At 45.9% G+C, this 19,282-nt stretch overlaps 1 protein-coding gene across 7 annotated transcripts in view; it reads left to right on the top strand.

Annotated features, from left to right (window-relative positions):
- Positions 1 to 19,282, top strand: part of IL15RA (interleukin 15 receptor subunit alpha) — a 38,182-nt gene that overhangs the window by 3,615 nt on the left and 15,285 nt on the right. For 3 of the 7 annotated variants that reach the window (XM_055296430.2, XM_055296429.2, XM_055296436.2), the window contains exons 2-4: positions 13,926 to 14,120; positions 15,317 to 15,415; positions 18,622 to 18,822. In XM_055296430.2, the coding sequence (XP_055152405.1) occupies positions 13,926 to 14,120; positions 15,317 to 15,415; positions 18,622 to 18,822 (495 nt within the window). The remainder of the gene's footprint in view (positions 1 to 13,925; positions 14,121 to 15,316; positions 15,416 to 18,621; positions 18,823 to 19,282) is intronic. The other 4 variants (XM_055296431.2, XM_063610062.1, XM_055296434.2 and 1 more) reach the window with 2 other exon arrangements.

Here is a 19,282-nt window from a genome sequence, read left to right as displayed (position 1 = left end):
ACAATGCGCAGGTTTGTTACATATGTATCCATGTGCCATGTTGATTTCCTGCACCCATTAACTCGTCATTTAGCATTAGGTATATCTCCTAATGCTGTCCCTCCCCCCTCCCCCCTCCCCCAACCCCACAACAGTCCCCGGAGTGTGATGTTCCCCTTCCTGTGTCCATGAGTTCTCATTGTTCAGTTCCCACCTATGAGTGAGAACATGCGGTGTTTGGTTTTTTGTCCTTGCGATAGTTTACTGAGAATGATGTTTTCCAGTTTCATCCATGTCCCTACAAAGGACATGAACTCATCATTTTTTATGGCTGCATAGTATTCCATGGTGTATATGTGCCACATTTTCTTAATCCAGTCTATCGTTGTTGGACATTTGGGTTGGTTCCAACTCTTTGCTATTGTGAATAGTGCCGCAATAAACATATGTGTGCATGTGTCTTTATAGCAGCATGATTTATAGTCCTTTGGGTATATACCCAGTAATGGGATGGCTGGGTCAAATGGTATTTCTAGTTCTAGATCCCTGAGGAATCGCCACACTGACTTCCACAATGGTTGAACTAGTTTACAGTTCCACCAACAGTGTAAAAGTGTTCCTATTTCTCCACATCCTCTCCAGCACCTGTTGTTTCCTGCTTTTTTAATGATGGCCATTCTAACTGGTGTGAGATGGTATCTGACTGTGGTTTTGATTTGCATTTCTCTGATGGCCAGTGATGATGAGCATTTCTTCATGTGTTTTTTGGCTGCATAAATGTCTTCTTTTGAGAAGTGTCTGTTCATGTCCTTCACCCACTTTTTGATGGGGTTGTTTGTTTTTTTCTTGTAAATTTGTTTGAGTTCATTGTAGATTCTGGATATTAGCCCTTTGTCAGATGAGTAGGTTGCAAAAATTTTCTCCCATTCTGTAGGTTGCCTGTTCACTCTGATGGTAGTTTCTTTTGCTGTGCAGAAGCCCTTTAGTTTAATTAGATCCCATTTGTCAATTTTGGCTTTTGTTGCTATTGCTTTTGGTATTTTAGACATGAAGTCCTTGCCCACGCCTATGTCCTGAATGGTATTGCCTAGGTTTTCTTGTAGGATTTTAATGGTTTTAGGTCTAACATTTAAGTCTTTAATCCATCTTGAATTAATTTTTGTAAAAGGTGTAAGGAAGGGATCCAGTTTCAGCTTTCTACATATGGCTAGCCAGTTTTCCCAGCACCATTTATTAAATAGGGAATCCTTTCCCCATTTCTTGTTTTTGTCAGGTTTGTCAAAGATCAGATAGTTGTAGATATGCGGCATCATTTCTGAGGACTCTGTTCTGTTCCATTGATCTGTGACTCTGTTGTGGTACCAGTACCATGCTGTTTTGGTTACTGTAGCCTTGTAGTATAGTTTGAAGTCAGGTAGCGTGATGCCTCCAGCTTTGTTCTTTTGGTTTAGGATTGACTTGGCGATGCGGGCTCTTTTTTGGTTCCATATGAACTTTAAAGTAGTTTTTTCCAACTCTGTGAAGAAAGTCATTGGTAGCCCATTCACTTGTTAAGGGACATTTGGGTTGTTTCCAGTTTGGGACTATTACCTAGAAAGCTGCTATGAACACTGACATACAGGTTTCTGTATGGACACATGCTTTCATTTCTCATGGGTAGAGAATGGTTGGGAGTAGAGTGGCTGTGTTATACGGCAGGTGTTATGTTTAATTTTTTTTTTTTTTTAAACACGGTCACACCATTGTTTCCCAAGCTGGAGTGCAGTAGCATGATGATAGCTCACTGCAGCCTTGACCTCTCAGGCGTTTAATTTTTAATTTTTATTTATTTATTTTTAATTTACTTATTTTGAGACAGAATCTCACTCTGTTGCCCAGACTGAAGTGCAGTGGCTCCATGCCTGCTCACTGAAACCTCTGCCTCCTGGGTTCAAGCGATTCTCCTGCCTCAGCCTCCTGAGTAGCTGGGACTACAGGCTTGCACCACCACGCCTGGCTAATTTTTGTATTTTTAGTAGAGATGGGGTTTCACCATGTTGGCCAGGCTGGTCTCGAACTCCTGACCTCAGGTGATCTGCCTGCTTTGGCCTCCCAAAGTGCTGGGATTACAGGTGTGAGCCACCACACCTGGCCTCAGAAGTTTAATTTTTAAAGAAACTGCTAAACCTTTTCCCAAAGTTGTTGTACTATTTTACATTCCCACAGCAGTGTAGGGAAGTTCCAGTTCCTTCACACCCTTGTCAGCCCTTGGTATGATGAATCTTTTTAATTTCACCCATTCTATTAGGTATGTAGGGGGTCTCCCCTTGTAGTTTTAATTTGCATTTTTCTACAGCTAGTGATGTTATGTGCTTATTTGCCATGTATATATCTTCTCTGGTAGTGTCTGTTTATATCTTTTTTGCTCTCTTAAAAATTGAGTTGTATCAGCTGGGTGTGGTGACTCACACCTGTAATCCCAGCACTTTGGGAGGCCAACGCGGGCAGATCACTTGAGGCTGGGAGTTCGAGACCAGCCAGGTCAACATGGTAAAACCCCTTCTCTACTAAAAATACAAAAATTAGCCAGCTGTGGTAGCCCATGCCTGTAATGTCAGCTACTCAGGAGGCTGAGGCAGGAGAATCTCTTGAACCCTGGAGGCAGAAGTTGCAGTGAGCTGAGATCGCGCCACTGCACTCCAGCCTGGGAGACAGGGCGAGACTGTCTTTTTTTTTTTTTTTTCTGACTCTGTCTTAAGAATAAAAAATTGAATTGTATCATCACTGAATTTTGAGAGTTCTTTATATATTCTGGATACAAGGCCCTAATCAAGTATATGATTTGCAAATATTTTCTCAGATTCTGTGGCTTATCCTTTCTCTTAGCAGTGTCTTTTGAAAAGCAGAAGTTTTTAATTTTTATGAAGTCTAATTTATTAATTTGATATGTTGTGTTTTGGGCTTTTGGTGTCATATCTAAGAAATATTTGCCTAGCCTAAGGTTACAAAGGTTTACTTCTATGTGTTCCTCTAGAAGTTTTATAGCTTTACGGTTTACATTTATGGCTGTGCTCCATCTCGAATTAATTTTGTTTATAATGCGAGGCATGAATTAAAGGTTGTTTTGGGGTTTTGTTTGTTTCTATATATGCATATCCAATTATTCCAGCATCCTTTATTGAAAAGATTATCTTCACTGACTTGCTCTTATACCTTTTGAACATCAGTCAGCTATATGTGTGTAAGTTGGTTACAGTATACAAAACACCACTACACAAAAATCAGTTCTATTTCTATACATTCACAACGAACAATTAGAAATTTAAAAATTTTAAAAAGACATTTGAAATAACATTAAAAAGCATTAGATACTTACGGATAAATCTAACAAAAGATGTGAAAGACATCTTTCATATATGGAAAACTATAAACCATTGCTTAGAGAAATTAAAGAACTAAATCAATGGAGAGATATACCATGTTCACGGGTTGGACAAATCAATATCACTAAGGTGTGAAGTCTCCTTCTTGTGCTACTAGGCACAACAAGTTGTTGCCAGTCTGTTCTTATTTAAAAGGCCTGATTTGCAGGGGAGTCCATTATGTTGGGTAGAAGGTCACTGACTTCTTAGAGAGCATTTCAGTCTGAAAGATTGTGGGCGATGGCCAAAAGCAGCTGAGAAGACAACGCTTTCTTTGAAGACAAATATCCCTAGCCACCAATTTCAGTTTGCTTTTTTTATATAAGGTGTAAATGCACTTCGGGGTGTTTTCACAACTTTTTAATGTGTCTTTAAGTATTTTTAAGCCATTTTTCAGAACTTTAGGGGTCTTTTCCCAAACCTTTTATTTTTTATTTCCTATCCATTTTATTTAGTTGTTACTGCTTCTGTGCCTCTACTGATAGCAAAAAAGTGGTGAAAACATAAGTGTATAAAACATGAGATTTGTCAAAATCAACATAAATGTTAAACAGCGGAGGACTGCGTAAATAAGATGGAGTTGTTTTCAAGTAGTAGACATCATATGATTCATTTTTTACTAAAAGATCAAGAAGTAGTTGTCATTGAATAGGGAAGATGTCGTGTGTCGATCATATGTGGGCGTGTATGCAGTTGTCTGCCTTTTGTTATTTTTCTGCCATAATTTGAATTGTTTCGTAATAAGAAAAGTAAATAAATAAAATTACAAAAGAAATAGCACAATTAAGATCTAGAATTTTGGAGTTTTTTCTAACTCATCTTTAATTATAGCTGATCTGGTCTGGCAATGTTTTCATGACTTTACAAATGCTTGTCCACTGCATTCCAGCCTGGGCGACAAAGTGAGACTCTCTCAAAAATAACAATAAAAATAATAATAGTAATAATAATATGCATCTAAATGAATAAATATATATAAAACTCCTCAGTATATATCCTGGAAGTCATATCAGTGTTGCTCATTGGACATAGTTGATGTGATTTGAATGCTTCTTCTTGGAAAGGCTTGATTCCCTTCTGTGCAGTGGGGAGCCCCTGAGGGTTTCTGTGCAGGGGAGCAGTACTGGAGCTGCATGGTGGAAAGGTTGCTCTTGTTCAGAGTGTGAAGAATGAACTGTAGTCAGGAGAGTCCAGAGAATAGGAGCTGCATTGAGGTTTTTGAAATCGTTCTGGTGGGTGGTGATGAAATCCTGAACACAGGCGATGTCAATGCAGGAGGCAGAAGAGGCCAGATGACTTCTTGAGTCCTAAAATTATAGAATGTATTTCATTATTTTCCTTTCGTTTGCTCTTCAACCTGCAGCCCTCAACTCTTGCAAGACTCCAAAAATCATTATTTAAGGATTTGAGTTATGGAGAGATTCACCTGGCACACAAGAGGTGGGTCGGGAAGCTCAGTTAATGAGTCTGAGAGAGAAAGAAAAGAATTGCCAAGTTTTAGGCAGTGAGCTGGAGACAGTCTGTACTTGCAGCGAGCTCCAAAAGGAAGTGTGTTGACTTGGCTGACATTTCAGCGGGGAAAATAAGGAAGGAAGGTGATGGGTGACTGTGAGGTCAGAGGCCTTTGCCTTTTCCGTACACCAGCTCCACGGTGAGCATCCTGAGGACAGGAACCATGTCTGACACGTCTCTGAATCCTACCGCCCTTAGCTCGTGCAGGCATTTGAAAGGGGCTGTAAGCGAGGGGAATGTTGGGAGCCCATTCTGACTCTGCTTGCAGGATGGGGGGCCACGCTAACCTGACAACCTCTGAACTCTGGATATGGAACCAGGCCGAGGCTGCCAGCTCTTGTTAGACTCTGTAAACCAACCCGATAGATAAGGAAGTGCGATTCACAGGTTCTGGGAAACACAAGGAGGTGTGGCCTCATACGCTATTTTGGTGACTTCATGTAAATGATCGTTAGGACTTGTTGTATATGCTTTTTGGCTACTTCAGAGTTTTGAAAGTCCTAGAGCCATAAGTTTACTCCAATTCCCATTACTTCATAATTCCATTATATGTATTCAGAAAATATCTATCGTATACCAGGCTTAGGAATGTGAGAGTACCAGAGAACTGTGAAATATACATACCATCAGCAAGGAGCTTATAATATTGTAAACAAGGTGAGACTTGTTTACATTGAATAACTAGGGAACAATGTTATGAGAGAATATGTAGAAAGTATAATTCAAGTATCTAAAGATGTGATTAAGGCATGTGGAAATGAAGTTATTGCTTCAATTAAATGTATTATCTCTGGAGGATAGCTTGAGTTCAGGAGTTTGAGACCAGCCTGAGCAACATGGTGAGACCCCATCTCTAGGAAAAAAAAAAATTAGCCAGGTATGGTGGCATGTGCCTCTAGTCCCAGCTACTCAGGAGGCTGAGGCAGGAGGATTGCTTGAGGCCAGGAGTTTGAGGCTACAGTGGGGCATAATTGTACCATTGCACTCTAGCCTGGGTGACAGAGCTAGGCCCTGTCTCAAAATAAAATAAAATAATAATGAAATACAATAAAATCATTTTTAAAATAAAATAATAAAATGAAACGGTGTTAGTAATATCGCCAATATAGTTAAGAGACAGTCCAGCTTTACAAAGTAAGTAACTGGCCACCATTTGCCTGGTTGGATTGGCTGTAGTACACTGATATCCTTGTACATTCAAACATTAATTATTCACAGATTTATCTTGGTTTGAGGACCGTTCACAATGGAAGAACCACTGATAGACTTCCTTTCTCAGCAAAATGACAGAGTAGATACCGAAAAACCCTCCTGCTACAAAAACACCCAGAAATGATAAATAATATAATGCATGCCTTTTAAAATCCTGAGCTGATAAACAATAATCAACTGTTTAAAGCAAAATAATAACAATGTGTCATGGGGTATAATGTATGTCAAAGCAAAACATAAAACAATAGCACAAGGGCTTGGGGGAGAGACCGGAAGTCTGCCGTTTCAGATCTTTACAGGATATGTATGCAGTGGTATAACACCACCGGAAGGAAAACTGTGATAAGGTAAAGATATATAGTGGACACCCTAAAACAACCACTAAACTAGTACAACGAGTTATAGTTAATAACCAACAAAGGAGATAAAATGGAATCATAAAACATACTCAGAGAATCTATGATGTGATCATCTCCATAGAAAATCATATGGAATCTACAAAGCTGCTATTAGAATAAGTGAGTTTACAAGGCTGCAGAATACAGAGTCAATACACCAAAAAATCAATATGCAAAATACTGGCAACAAACAATAAGAAATCGAAATAAATATCATACCATTTGCAGTGACATAAAAAATATGGAATACTTAGGGATATGTCTGACAAAAGATGTACAAGGCTGGCACGCTGAAAATTATAAAACATTTCTGGAGAAATTGCAGAATTCTTAAATAAGTCAAGAAAGACACCGTGTTGATGGGTTTTTAAGAAGACTCAATACTATTAAGATATCAATTCTTCCCCAAACTGATCTATAGATTTAGTGAATTCCAATCAAAATTTTAGCAGGCTTTTGTTGGTAGACATTGATACACTGTTTCTTAAATTCAGTAGGCCAGGCGGGGTGGCTCACACCTGTAATCCCAGCACTTTGGGAGGATCCCTTGAACCCAGGAGTTTGAGACCAGCCTGAGCAACATAGCAAGACCTCATCTCTACAAATTAAAAAAATAATAACTAGCCAATACTTCACAACTGGTGAGATCGACTCCATCTCCCACGCCATCAGCCTAGCCGAAGACGTGTCCTCATCGGAATGGGGAGTAGTGGCGGCCATTGGACAACAGATGCCTGAGACAGGAAGTGAGCAGAGCGCTGCTCCTGGACAGAGGAGAAGGCTTTGGGATGGGAGTTGAATGGGAAGAACAATCTTGAATTTGAGATTTCTCCCCTCCCACCCTGCCCCCAGCCCTGCCTGCTACAGGATTCTTCAGAAGCAAGAGCAGAGGTCATGGAATTCTAACAGGGATGTGTTAGTGAAGTTTGGGATGTTTTTGTGTGGACTTAGGCGATGCCTCTCTTGTGACTCACCCACTGTGTCCTTTGCCCAGTTAGGCCATTAGGGTATTTGTCTTGTGTTGATTTTTATAAGAGTTCTCTACGTGCTAAGGTTCTCAACACTTCACATTTGTTGCTAATGTTTTTTGTTTGGTTGGTTTGTTGGTTTTGGGGGGGGTTTTGTTTGTTTGTTTGTTTGCTTTTTTGAGACAGAGTCTTGCTCTGCCGCCCAGGCTCAAGTGCAGTGGCACAATCTTGGCTCACTGCAACCTCCGCCTCTCAGGTTCCTGTGATTCTCCTGCCTCAGCCTCCTGAGTAGCTGGGATTACAGGTGCTCACCACCACACCCAGCTAATTTTTTGTATTTTAGTAGAGACGGGCTTTCACCATGTTGGCCAGGCTGGTCTTGAACTCCTGACCTCAGGTGATCCACCTGCCTTAGCCTCCCAAAGTGCTCAGATTACAGGCGTGAGCTACTGCACCCAGCCTATTCTTTATCGAATTTACTCCTGGCCACCCTTGCACTTTTCCAGGGGCATGTACCAACAACTGTAACTAAACAACACCTGTCACTCCCAGCTGAGCTGAGCTGTGTCCATCAGTTCATCCACTCTCTCTCCAATGCACTATATCCTGGGAACGGAAAGCATTCCAAAATGTATGAATGACCAACCAGATCTGAAAGCAATAGCAGCCTTTGGGAAAAGGATGCTTCGTGGGGAATAAGGTGTCTTTGCAGTTGCAAAGAAATGGTCTGATCTTGGCCGGGCGCGGTGGCTCACGCCTGTAATCCCAACACTTTGGGAGGCCAAAGCGGGCGGATCACAAGGTCAAGAGATCAAGGCCATCCTGGCCAACATGGTGAAACCCTGTCTCTACTAAAAATACAAAAATTAGCTGGGTGTGGTGGCACACACCTGTAGTCGCAGCTACTCAGGAGGCTGAGGCAGGAGAATTGCTTGAATCCAGGAGGTGGAGGTTGCAGTGAGCCAAGATCGTGCCGCTGCACTCCAGCCTGGTGACAGAGTGAAACTCCGTTTCAAAAAAGAAAAAAAAGAAAGAAAAGAAAGGGAAGGGGAGCGGAGGGGAGGGGAGGAGAGAAGAGCAGAAGAGAGGAGAGGAGAGGAGAGGAGAGGAGAGGAGAGGAGAGGAGAGGAGAGGAGAGGAGAGAAGAGAAGAGAAAAGAAAAAGAAAAGAAAAGAAAAGAAAAGAAAAGAAAAGAAAAGAAAAGAAAAGAAAAGAAAAAAGAAATGGTCCGATCTTATAAGTAACTGCGTGTGGCATTTGGGATAAGGGTGGGGTTCTTAGACTCCCCCGCCCTTCCAAGATTTCAGAATAACTCATGGCAGGGTTGTCAGTCCTCGGGAGACCAGGAGCTGACTCTATGAGCTAGCAAGGTCTCTCCAGGCCCAAGACAGCCATGCCAAAGAGAAGGCTGGGGCTGAGGAAAGACCAGTTGGTCACTCCCCCAACTAAAATCCAGTCTTTCTCTTGACTTTTCACCTGGGGACCTCATGTCTCTCTTATTTTCTGTAGTCACTGCCCTGTGGCTGGTGGGAGATTGTTCAGCCACCGATGATATAATAGCACCCAGAGGGGAACAGATGTCCAGGTAGATTCAGGCTTTCACAGAGGGAAGGAACATTTTGTCACAGAGCAGAGTCTTGTGTTTTTGTGGGACTATCCATTCTGGCCTGCTATCAGATGTTTCTGTAGTTGATTTGAGCTGGTTTTTATGGTTATTCCTCTCTGCCCTGCCCTACCCCCACTGCCTACCTAAGTATTTTCCCAGATATTTTAACATAAAACAAAGCAGCACTGGTGCAGGTAAAGGATTTTGGTAGCAGGGAGTGAAACCTACGGTACTGCCAAGCTAAACACAATGCATGTGCACACACAAGGGAGTGGATTTTTGAGATGGAGGTGGGAGAATTTGATCCAGTTAGAAACTATTAGAATAGAAATTCAGGGCCTGGCATGATGGCTCACACCTGTAATCCCAGCACTTTGGGAGGCCGAGGCAGGCAGATCATTTGAGGTTGGGAGTTCAAGACCAGCCTGGCCAAGATAGTGAAACCCCGTCTCTACTAAAAACACAAAAATTAGCCGGGCATGATGGCGGGCACCCGTGGTCTGAGCTACTCAGGAAGCTGAGGCAGAAGAATCGTTTGAGCCCAGGAGGCAGAAGCTGCAGCTGCAGTGAATTGAGATCACACCATTGCATTCCAGCCTGGGCGAGAGAGCGAGACTCTGTCTCAAAAAAACAAAAAATAAAGAAAAGAAATTCCAAAGAGCATAGCAAGAGGAACCTATAAAGGCAGCCTCATTGATGGAATCAATCCCATGACCCGAAAGGGTATGAACAAGCTGTTACTCAGGACCTTAAGAGAAATTTTAAATGAGTGCTAAAAACTCTCTTGTCAGGCCAGGCGTGGTGGTCCATGCCTGTAATCCCAGCACTTTGGGAGGCCGAGGAGTCAGGAGGTCAGGAGTTCAAGACCAGTGTAGCCAATATGGTGAAACGCCATCTCTACTAAAAATACAAAAATTTGCTGGGCGTGGTGGCACACGCCAACTACTCCAGAGGCTGAGGCAGGAGAATTGCTTGAACCTGGGAGGCAGAGGTTGCAGTGAGCCGAGATTGCGCCATTGCACTCCAGCCTGCATGACAAGAGTGAGACTCTGTCTCAAAAAAAAAACAAGACAAATTTACTTAATTAGTCTCCTACTGACAACATACAAGATTAGTTACAGATACTGGCTGTTATAATCCATAACTTTGTACACACTCAGTTTGCAAATATACCAGTATATCTGTAAAATAAATTCTTAGGGGTGGAATTGCTAGGTTAAGGAATATGTTGTAACAATGTCTCCCACATATGCAGACGTATCTGTAAGATAAATTGCTAGGAGCAGAATTGTGGGGTCAGAAAGCATGTACCTCTGTAATCTTTGAGACTGTAAATATGCCCTCACTAGGGTGGTACAAGCAATCTGAAAGTTCTTGTTGACCTACAAGGTTTATTATTCAACTTTCAGCTCTTTTCTGATTTGGCAGCTAGAAGCACCGTCTCCTGTAGCTTTCTTCTTAACACTTCTTTCATTATGAGTAAGATTGAGCATTTTAAAATACACTTAAGAGCCATTTGTATTTCGTTTTCCGTGAGCTGCCTGTTGTATCTTTTTCTTGTTTTCCCATGGGATTTGGCAGTCTTTTTGTTGATTTTCAAGGGCTTTTAACATATGAGAGGAGGTCAGGTGCGGTGGCTCACACCTGTAATCCTAGTGCTTTGGGAGGTGGAGGCAGGCAGATCACTTGAGCCCAGGAGTTTGAGACCAACCTGGGTAACATGGTGAAACCCAGCCTCCACAGAAAAAAAAAAAAAAAAAAAAAAAATATATATATATATATATATATATATGTTTGGCAAACTTCTTCTGTAAAGGGCCAGATTGTAACTATTTGAGACTCTGCGGGCAACCAGGTTTCTGTTCCAACTATGCAGCTCTGCCACTGCAGCGTGAAAGCTGCCATTGACAAGACATTAATGAATGAGAGAGGCAGTGCCTCTATAAAACATTATTCTCAAAAACAGGTGGAGGCTGGATGGGGCCTGTGGGCCACAACCTGCTGACCCCGGCTCAGAGGCCGTCAGGGGCCTCCCTACCCCAGGCTGCAAATCTTCCTGCCATTGCATTTGGTCTCCCCATCAATCCACCCCAAGGCAGCAGGAAGATGACTTCACTCAGTTCTCCTGTCTGGGACCCAGCCTTTGCACCAACTGCTCAGCAGGGACTTACCGAGAACCTCCTGACCTGGAACCAAAGAGCCAATACCCCAGCAGCCGTAGGCAGCCTGTTGGTTTCCATGTTTTACAGCTGCCTTTGTAACCCCTGTCGCTGACCTGTACCAGTGTCTTAGCCAGTGATCACTCAGGGCCTAGACACGCTTGAATAGTGGGGAGTCTGGGGGAGATGTTTCTGGTCACGTCCCCACAGGCACCAGGACCCAGAGTGCCCTCCAGCACTGCCCACCCGGAGCCCTGCCACACCCAAACCATTTCTTACTCATCTCTTCGATGCGCAAGAAAACCTAATAATGGGATTCATTCATAAGAAAAATAGTCAAAAGAAAATCATCATACAATTATTTAAAGTGCCTAAAGAAAAATCTTGCTTTTTAAATTTAGCCACAATTGAATTTTTCAGGCCAGGCATGATGGCTCACACCTGTAATCCTAGCAGTTTTCGAGGCCAGGCAGGAGGATCGCTTGACCCCAGGAGTTCAAGACCAGCCTGGGCAATATAGAGAGATCCCCATTTCTACAAAACAAACAAACAAAAAACAAATTAGCTGAGCATGGCGGTGCATGCCTGTGGTCCCAGCTACTCAGGAGTCTGAGGTGGGAGGATTGCTTGAGCCTGGGAGGTTGAGGCTGTGGTGAGCTACGATCACACCACTGCACTCCACCCCCAGGGACAGAGTGAGACCCTATCTTAAAAAAAAAAAAAATCTTTCTGGCATTGGAAGGACCTCATCTTAAACAAGGAAAAGCCAACAGTATGGACTTGCAGAAATCATGGTAGAGTGATACATTAGCTGCCTCCTTGCCTTTTAAGAACTAAGGACGATCCTTTTGGAGTTTCTTTATAGGACCACAGTCTACAAAATTGGTGCCAAAGGGGATTTTACGTTAACAGTCATTAAGGCCTTAAATAGATTCTTTCCTGGGATCCACAGATTTTTATATTAGGTACATGTTCAATAACACCAACCTCATTCATTTTTGCCTGCTGGAAAACAGGTCAACATCTCTTGTTTACAGGTTTCGTTGTTGTTGTTGCATAATGTAGGAAAAAAGCCTGAAGTTCTCCTACAGCCCACTCAAGTCAGGTTGTCTTTAACATTTATGTGACCTGCTTTCACATAGGAAAGGAAGTTTTTAAGGACAAAGAAATATCAGTAGTTGTTAATAAATAATTAGCAACAACAACCAAAAGCCATTAATGAATACAGTGTCCCCAGAATGGAAATGGAAATGACACACATTTCCATCCCTTCTTTGCTTCTGAGGCCAATCCCCTTAGATGTGGACTTGTAAAACCCTTCATTTCCACAGAACTGAGCTCCTGCACCATTGCTGGATGTGTAGCTGAAGTTTGGAGTCTGAGCCCAATTCCAGCTGTCACAAAAGTAGACCCATCTGGAGCAACTCACCTTGCTTCTGGTTTCTTCTAAAAAAGACAGGATAATCAGATAAGCTGGCTACAAAGGTGGAAATGAAATAAATTGAACTCACCTCTATGAGAAGGTCAGGCTGAAGACTGTGGTTGAGGAACAGAGTTCATCCATTCGTTCTTCCAACAAGGATTTCTTGAGCACCTACTAGTTCCAGGTACAGTGCTGGGCTCAGGATCACAGTGTTAGCGAAACAGATGTGGCCCTACCCTCATCTGGCTCAGAGTACACACAGTGCGATGAATTACATAATCTCAACATCTCCGATGCAAACTGTGGAAGAGACTACAGGGAGAAAGAACTCAGCCCAGGCCCTTGTGTACTGAGGGAGAGGGACAGCCTTCCTCAGGAGGTGGTGTTTCAGTGAGCTAGGAAGGGTGGTGGGAGACAGAGTGCCACGGTGGTTTGTGCTTGGGAAGAGGTGGGTAGCGTGGTGAGTGGTGCGAGGGGAGCCCAAGACCATCACGGCCTGGGGAAGAGAGCTAGAGGGGCTGGCCGAGCCCCGAAGACTTCGTAAAGATTTGTTTTTATTCTAAGAGCACTGGGTGGTCAGGGAAGAGTGACGTTGTCAAAGATGCATTTCTTTTTTTTTTTTGAGACAGGGTCTCACTCTGTCACCCAGGCTAGAGTGCAATGGCATGATCTGGGCTCACTGCAACCTCTGCCTCCCAGGTTCAAGCAATTCTCCTGCCTCAGCCTCCCCAGTAGCTGAGATTACAGGCGTGTACCACCACGCCCGGCTAATTTTTTTGTATTTTTAGTAAAGATGGGGTTTCACCATGTTGGCCAGGCTCAAAGATGCATTTCTAAAGGTGATGCTGGCCGCAGAGACCTGTGGGAGAGCCTGCAGGGGGCCTATCTGGAGGCACTTGCTGTCGTTTAGCGAGAATTGGAGGCTGGGTCCACAGTGGAGAGGGATGAAGACTTTTCAGAGATACTGAGGGCTTGGAGAGGGGTGGGAAATGAATGGAGAGGGTGTTTCATCGATGACCCTCTCCCCACTCCCTCATCTGTAGTTTTGCTGGCTGACTGGCACTTCAGGCGAGGCTCCGGGAAGGCTTCTGGGTGAGAATGCCCTTCCTGCACATCCTCCACGTGCCTGGCACCTGGGGCTTGTCCTAAGGCACCCCTAGGATAAGCTGGACCCAGCCCTAAAGTTACTGACTACCGCGTGTGCCTGGAGAACGCCTCTTACAAGTGGAAACCTCTTCACCCTCCCCTGTCCTCTGCACTTTCGCAGGCATCACGTGCCCTCCCCCCACGTCCGTGGAACACGCAGACATCCGGGTCAAGAGCTATAGCTTGTACTCCAGGGAGCGGTACGTTTGTAACTCTGGTTTCAAGCGTAAAGCCGGCACGTCGAGCCTGACAGAGTGCGTGTTGAACAAGGCCACCAACGTCGCCCACTGGACAACCCCCAGTCTCAAATGCATTAGTGAGTAGCCCTTGCCACCCCACCTTCCTCCCTCCCCAACCCCGCCAAGGCTGCACAGAGAGCAGACCCCATCTCAGGGGTCAAGGGATCTGTGTTGAGGTCTGAGCTAAAGGCACCAGTGGGGGCCGGGCACGGTGGCTCACACCTGTAATCCCAGCACTCTGGGAGGCCGAGGCGGGAGGATCACTTGAGGTCAGGAGACCCAGATCAGCCTGGCCAACATGGCGAAACCCCATCTCTACTAAAAATACAAAAAGTAGCTGGGCGTGGTGGCAGGCGCCTGTAATCCCAGCTACTTGGGAGACTGAGGCAGGAGAATTGCTTGAACCCGGGAGGTAGAGGTCACAGTGAGCCGAGATCACACCACTGCACTCCAGCCTGGGTGACAGAGCAAGACTCCGTCGCAAAAAAAAAAAAAAAAAAAAAAAAGAAAGAAAAAAAGAAAGACACCAGTGTGATCCTCAGCAACAGCTCCTGGCGTTGGAAACACACAGATGCTGGGGTCACAGGATTCTGGGTTTAAATCCTGGCTTTGCTGCCTACCACCCAGCAGGCCTTGGGCGGCCCTTTTGATGTTCTTGCACTCTGGCTGGTCATCTGGAAAACAGACTTGATCTCCACACTGCGGGCTGTGGGAGGGTGGCGTGAACCCTGGTAAATGTTAACTCTTATTACATGGAATGCTTTGATTTGAGATGATGCTGGCAAGAGAATTTGGCTGCAGAGCTGGGCGGGCACTCATGAGCACACTAGTGTGAGAAAGTTTTGGATTTCCCATGAGAAGGTGGATGCTGGAAGCCATCACTGCTCCTCATTACCCCACTGCACTCCAACCTGGGCAACGGAGCAAGGCCCTGTCTCAAACAAACAAAATAGAATCTATTGAGTGATCGTTTATTCTCCCAAGAATAACCAGTATTATAAAATTGAATTGATATCATTAATATCATCTCAGCCAAAATAAATTTGGTATTTAACTCGTGCAATCTTTTTGGAAATGCAAGAAAAATAGTTTGCAGTCTGTCTTTGCATCCGGGTGGGGAAACATTGTTTCTTACACTTTTAACCTGTCTGAGGAAGCCAGACGCCTCCATTGTAAGTTCATGTGTTGATATATTTTATTTGTATCCAGTTCTGAGGCCACCCCAGGTTCCAGGCGCAGGATTGTAAGTGCCATGTGGTTATCCTCTCTCTAGGAGACCCTGCCCTGGCTCGCCAAAGGCCGGCGCCACCCTCCACAGTAACGACGGCAGGGGTGACCCCACAGCCAGAGAGCCTCTCCCCTTCTGGAAAAGGTAGGAAGGTCAGAAACTTCTTGAGGACATTTATTCCCTCCCAACACCCAGAGCCTCCCCTCACCAATCCTGCAGACTCACGGACCTCTGTGTGTGGCACTGCAGACTTAGGCAATAGCACAAACGTCTTATTCAATCAAGAATAAGAACATCCAGCTTAATTTTCTTTCTCAAATCAAAGTTGCTTGATATCCAGGTGTTATATGTGCAGAATTAATAGTGGTTCAAAACTCACTAATATGTCATATCATATTTAGTTGTAGACACTTATCTTTGTCACGAACTGAAAGCAGACTGAGGTTTGAGGTTGCAAGTGTGTTAGCCCTCAACATTTTCATGGGTGCTGGCAGAAAAGAGGGCACTCCAGGATGGGAGACCAGCAAGCAGCGGGAGCTTCAGCATGTTTGCATCAATTCCCTCGTCCCCTAGCCAGCAGGGGCAGCACAGTTGGGCCTGAACAGATGCCTGTCTGCTCAGTGGGCTGCACTGTGGGAGAGGAAGCCTGGGCTTCCGAGACCCAAGCGTTTTGTCATGGGCAGTAATCACGCCTGCTCTCTGCTCCAGGGGAGACCATGTCCCCATCTTCTAAGGCGCTTGCTGTAGAGGCACCCTTGAGAGGATGTTCCAGAGAAAGGGCCATCAGCTCCCGTGTCTGCAAGATGTGCAAACATGTGAGAGACCTGTGGAGAGTTGCCCCCACCAGACCTAAACACTAGCACATCACGGTGACTGCTCTATTTTAGAGGCATTGCCTGAGGCTGCCAGTGTCCCGTGTTTCAACAGCATCTTCGGTGATTGTCAGGACCGATTTCCTCAGCGCTTTCTCAGTGTTCAGAAAATTTGAAATCTTGGATGCTTTCTTGGGATCCTCCGCCCTGCATGCTATGATACCTTTGTGCTACAGTCCACTCTTGGCTTTAGTGTCACATCGTCCAGCCTGTGGCTTTCCCTGGCCCCTGTCTACTCCTTTGCCCCCAGGGATGGGCCTGTCTGTTGTTATTCATACTACAGGACTCAGCCATCCTTTGCGGAGTGTCGGTTGTCAGCCATGGGTACACACTGACATCACCTGGGCACTCCAGTTGGCCTGGGTGCAAGCTGGGACTCACGCCTCTCCAGCCCCAGGTGGATCTTTTTTTTTTTTTTTTTTTTTTTTTTTTTTGAGATGGAGTCTTGCTCTGTTGCCCAGTCTGGAGGGCAGAGGTGAAATCTCGGCTCACTGCAACCTCTGCCTCCCAGGTTCAAGCTATTTTCCTTCCTCAGCCTCCCAAGTAGCTGGGATTACAGGCGTGCACCACCATGCCTGGCTAATTTTTGTATTTTTAGTAGAGACAGGGTTTCACCATGTTGGCCAGGCTGGTCTCAAACTCCTGATCTCAGGCGATCCGCAAGCCTCAGTCTCCCAAAGTGCTGGGATTACAGGTGTGAGCCACTGCACCCGGCCCACAGGTGGTTCTTAAGTGGCCAAGGCTGAGGCCTGCAGCTTAAGGGAGGAAGAAGCAGCTAAACAAGGTTCCCTCCTAGTGAGTCACCTGCACAGGGAGGAAGGGGTTGAGGGGCTGGCTCCATTTAAACTTGAGGTAATTCTACAACCCCTTTGATCTCAGTCACACCTGGTTCACCCAAGGAAGAGAATGATCAAGTAGCCTCTCCCAGCCCCACCTTCGCATCCCAAATACCTGGTCCGATGGCCACTGTCGAGACACAACTGTGCAGTCAGAAGCTCCGATGTGACAGCAGCCTTTGACCCGAGCTGGCACGACCGTGGGCACTTGGCTGAGGACGCCTTGGTGCGCCCTGTCTGCAGGGAGCCCTGGAGCACTGGCAGTGAGGGTAGGGCAAGTTATATGCAAGGTGGTGACAAAGGATTAAGGGGTGTGAGGCCTTCTCATGACCTGTGTGGCTGGGAGACCATGGGAACGCAGCAACAACAGTGAGTCCGGAGAGCCACAGCGCTTGGCCCCGCGTTTCCTAGATTCCGTGGCTGTCACAATGGAAGACACATTTTTCACGGAGAGGGAACAGCACAGTTACGCCACACCCTTACAGTGCAGGGGCAGCCACCTTCCAGTAAGGACAAGGAAGACAGGGAAGACGCTGAACACAAGGCAGCCTCTGTTCCCGAGAGCGAGCTCATCAGGACGCTCTCCTCCAGCACAGCCCGGAGAGTTCAGGCCAGAGCCCAGGCTTCCCGTGTCTCACATGCAGCCGCTCCCAGCGTCCTCAGCCAGCGCAGCTTCACCTGCTCTCAGCTGAGCCTCCAGCGTTGGGCCTGCCTTCTCTAGTAAACAAGCTGAACGACTTAGATCTTTGACACCTTTTCTTTTCTTCCCCCCCCATCCTTTTTTTTTTTTTTTTTTAAGAGACAGGGGTCTCACTCTGTCCCCCAGGCTAGAGTGCAGTGGCTCAATTATAGGTCACTGCAGCCTCAAGCTCCTAGGCTAAAGTGATCCTCTTGCCTCAGCCTCTCAGATAGCTGGAACTATAGGCACACGCCCACCACACCTGGATAATTTATTTTTATTCTTATTTTTGTAGAAACAGGGTCTTGCAGCAGGGCATAGTTGCTTTCGCCTGTAATCCCAGCACTTTGGGAGGCTGGGATTACAGGCGAGTGGATCACCTAAGGTCAGGAGTTTGAGACCAGCCTGGCCAACATGGTGAAACCCCATCTCTACTAAAAATACAAAAATTAGCTGGGCGTGGTGGTGGGCACCTGTAATTCCAGCTACTTGGGAGGCTGAGACAGGGAGAATTGCTTGAACCCAGAAGGCAGAGGTTGCAGTGAGCTGAGATTGAGCCACTGCACTCCAGCCTTGGTGACAGAGTGAGATTCCATCTCAAAAACAGAAGGAAAAGGAACAGGGTCTTGCTATGTTGCCCAGGCTAGTCTTAAACTCCTGGGCTCAAGCGATCCTCACACCTCAGCCTCCCAAAGTGTTGGGATTATAGGCGTGACCCACTGTGTCTGGATGATCTTTTCTTTATACCTGCCGTGATAGTAGCCATGTTCTTTAGTGTTTTCACAGGTCCTATGGCCCTTCCAGAGGAACGGCTATGTCACCCTCTCAAGGAGCAGTTTGCTGTGGGAGAGGGAGGGCTGGCCAGGGTGACTCACTACGGCAGCTCCCACATCACCCCGTGCTGCAGCTCAGAGGAGGCGAGGCTGCACATTGATGTTCTCCCTGCCTTGGACTCTCCTACAGAGCCCGCGGCTTCATCTCCTAGCCCAAACACCACAGCGGCCACAACAGCAGCTATTGCCCCAGGCTCCCGGCCGATGCCTTCAAAATCACCTTCCACAGGAACCACAGAGATAGGCAGTCATGAGTCCTCCCACGGCACCCCCTCTCAGACAACAGCCAAGACCTGGGAACTCACAGCATCCGCCTCCCACCAGCCGCCAGGTTAGCACTCGCTTTGCCCCAGGAGAGGTCTGTTCCCCACTGTTCCTTCTAAGATCGGGGCTGAGATCCAGCACAAGGCAGCTTTATACCATCAATCCAAAGTCAGGATTCACTGGGCAGCCTGCTGCCCTCGGCCACCAGCCACAGCCTCCTGGGCTGACCTCTTTCTCCGTGGCTTTCTCTGTGGCTGGTGCAGCTAGAAAAGCAAGCCCACCCCCCAAGATGTGACAGGGCCAGCCTTATCACCCACACGGCAGAGCCTGTGCTGAGACTCTGAGTGGCATCTGTGCTCCCGCAGTAGGAGGTGGTGGAAGCTCCTGCAGTCCGGGGCCAGGATCTGTGGAAGGGAGGAGCTGTGGGTAATGTGGACCTTCTCTAAGGCTTATCTGATTCTTAAGTGTGGCCAGCATCTCAGCGAGCTACCCTGCTTGTTCTTTGCTAAAACGAGTCTGGTTACGCC

Source organism: Symphalangus syndactylus, chromosome 10, assembly GCF_028878055.3.
Source record: "Symphalangus syndactylus isolate Jambi chromosome 10, NHGRI_mSymSyn1-v2.1_pri, whole genome shotgun sequence".
Lineage (NCBI taxonomy): Eukaryota > Metazoa > Chordata > Mammalia > Primates > Hylobatidae > Symphalangus > Symphalangus syndactylus.
The sequence above is the reverse complement of the archived record's forward strand: the minus strand, read 5'-3'. Positions and strand labels throughout refer to the sequence as shown.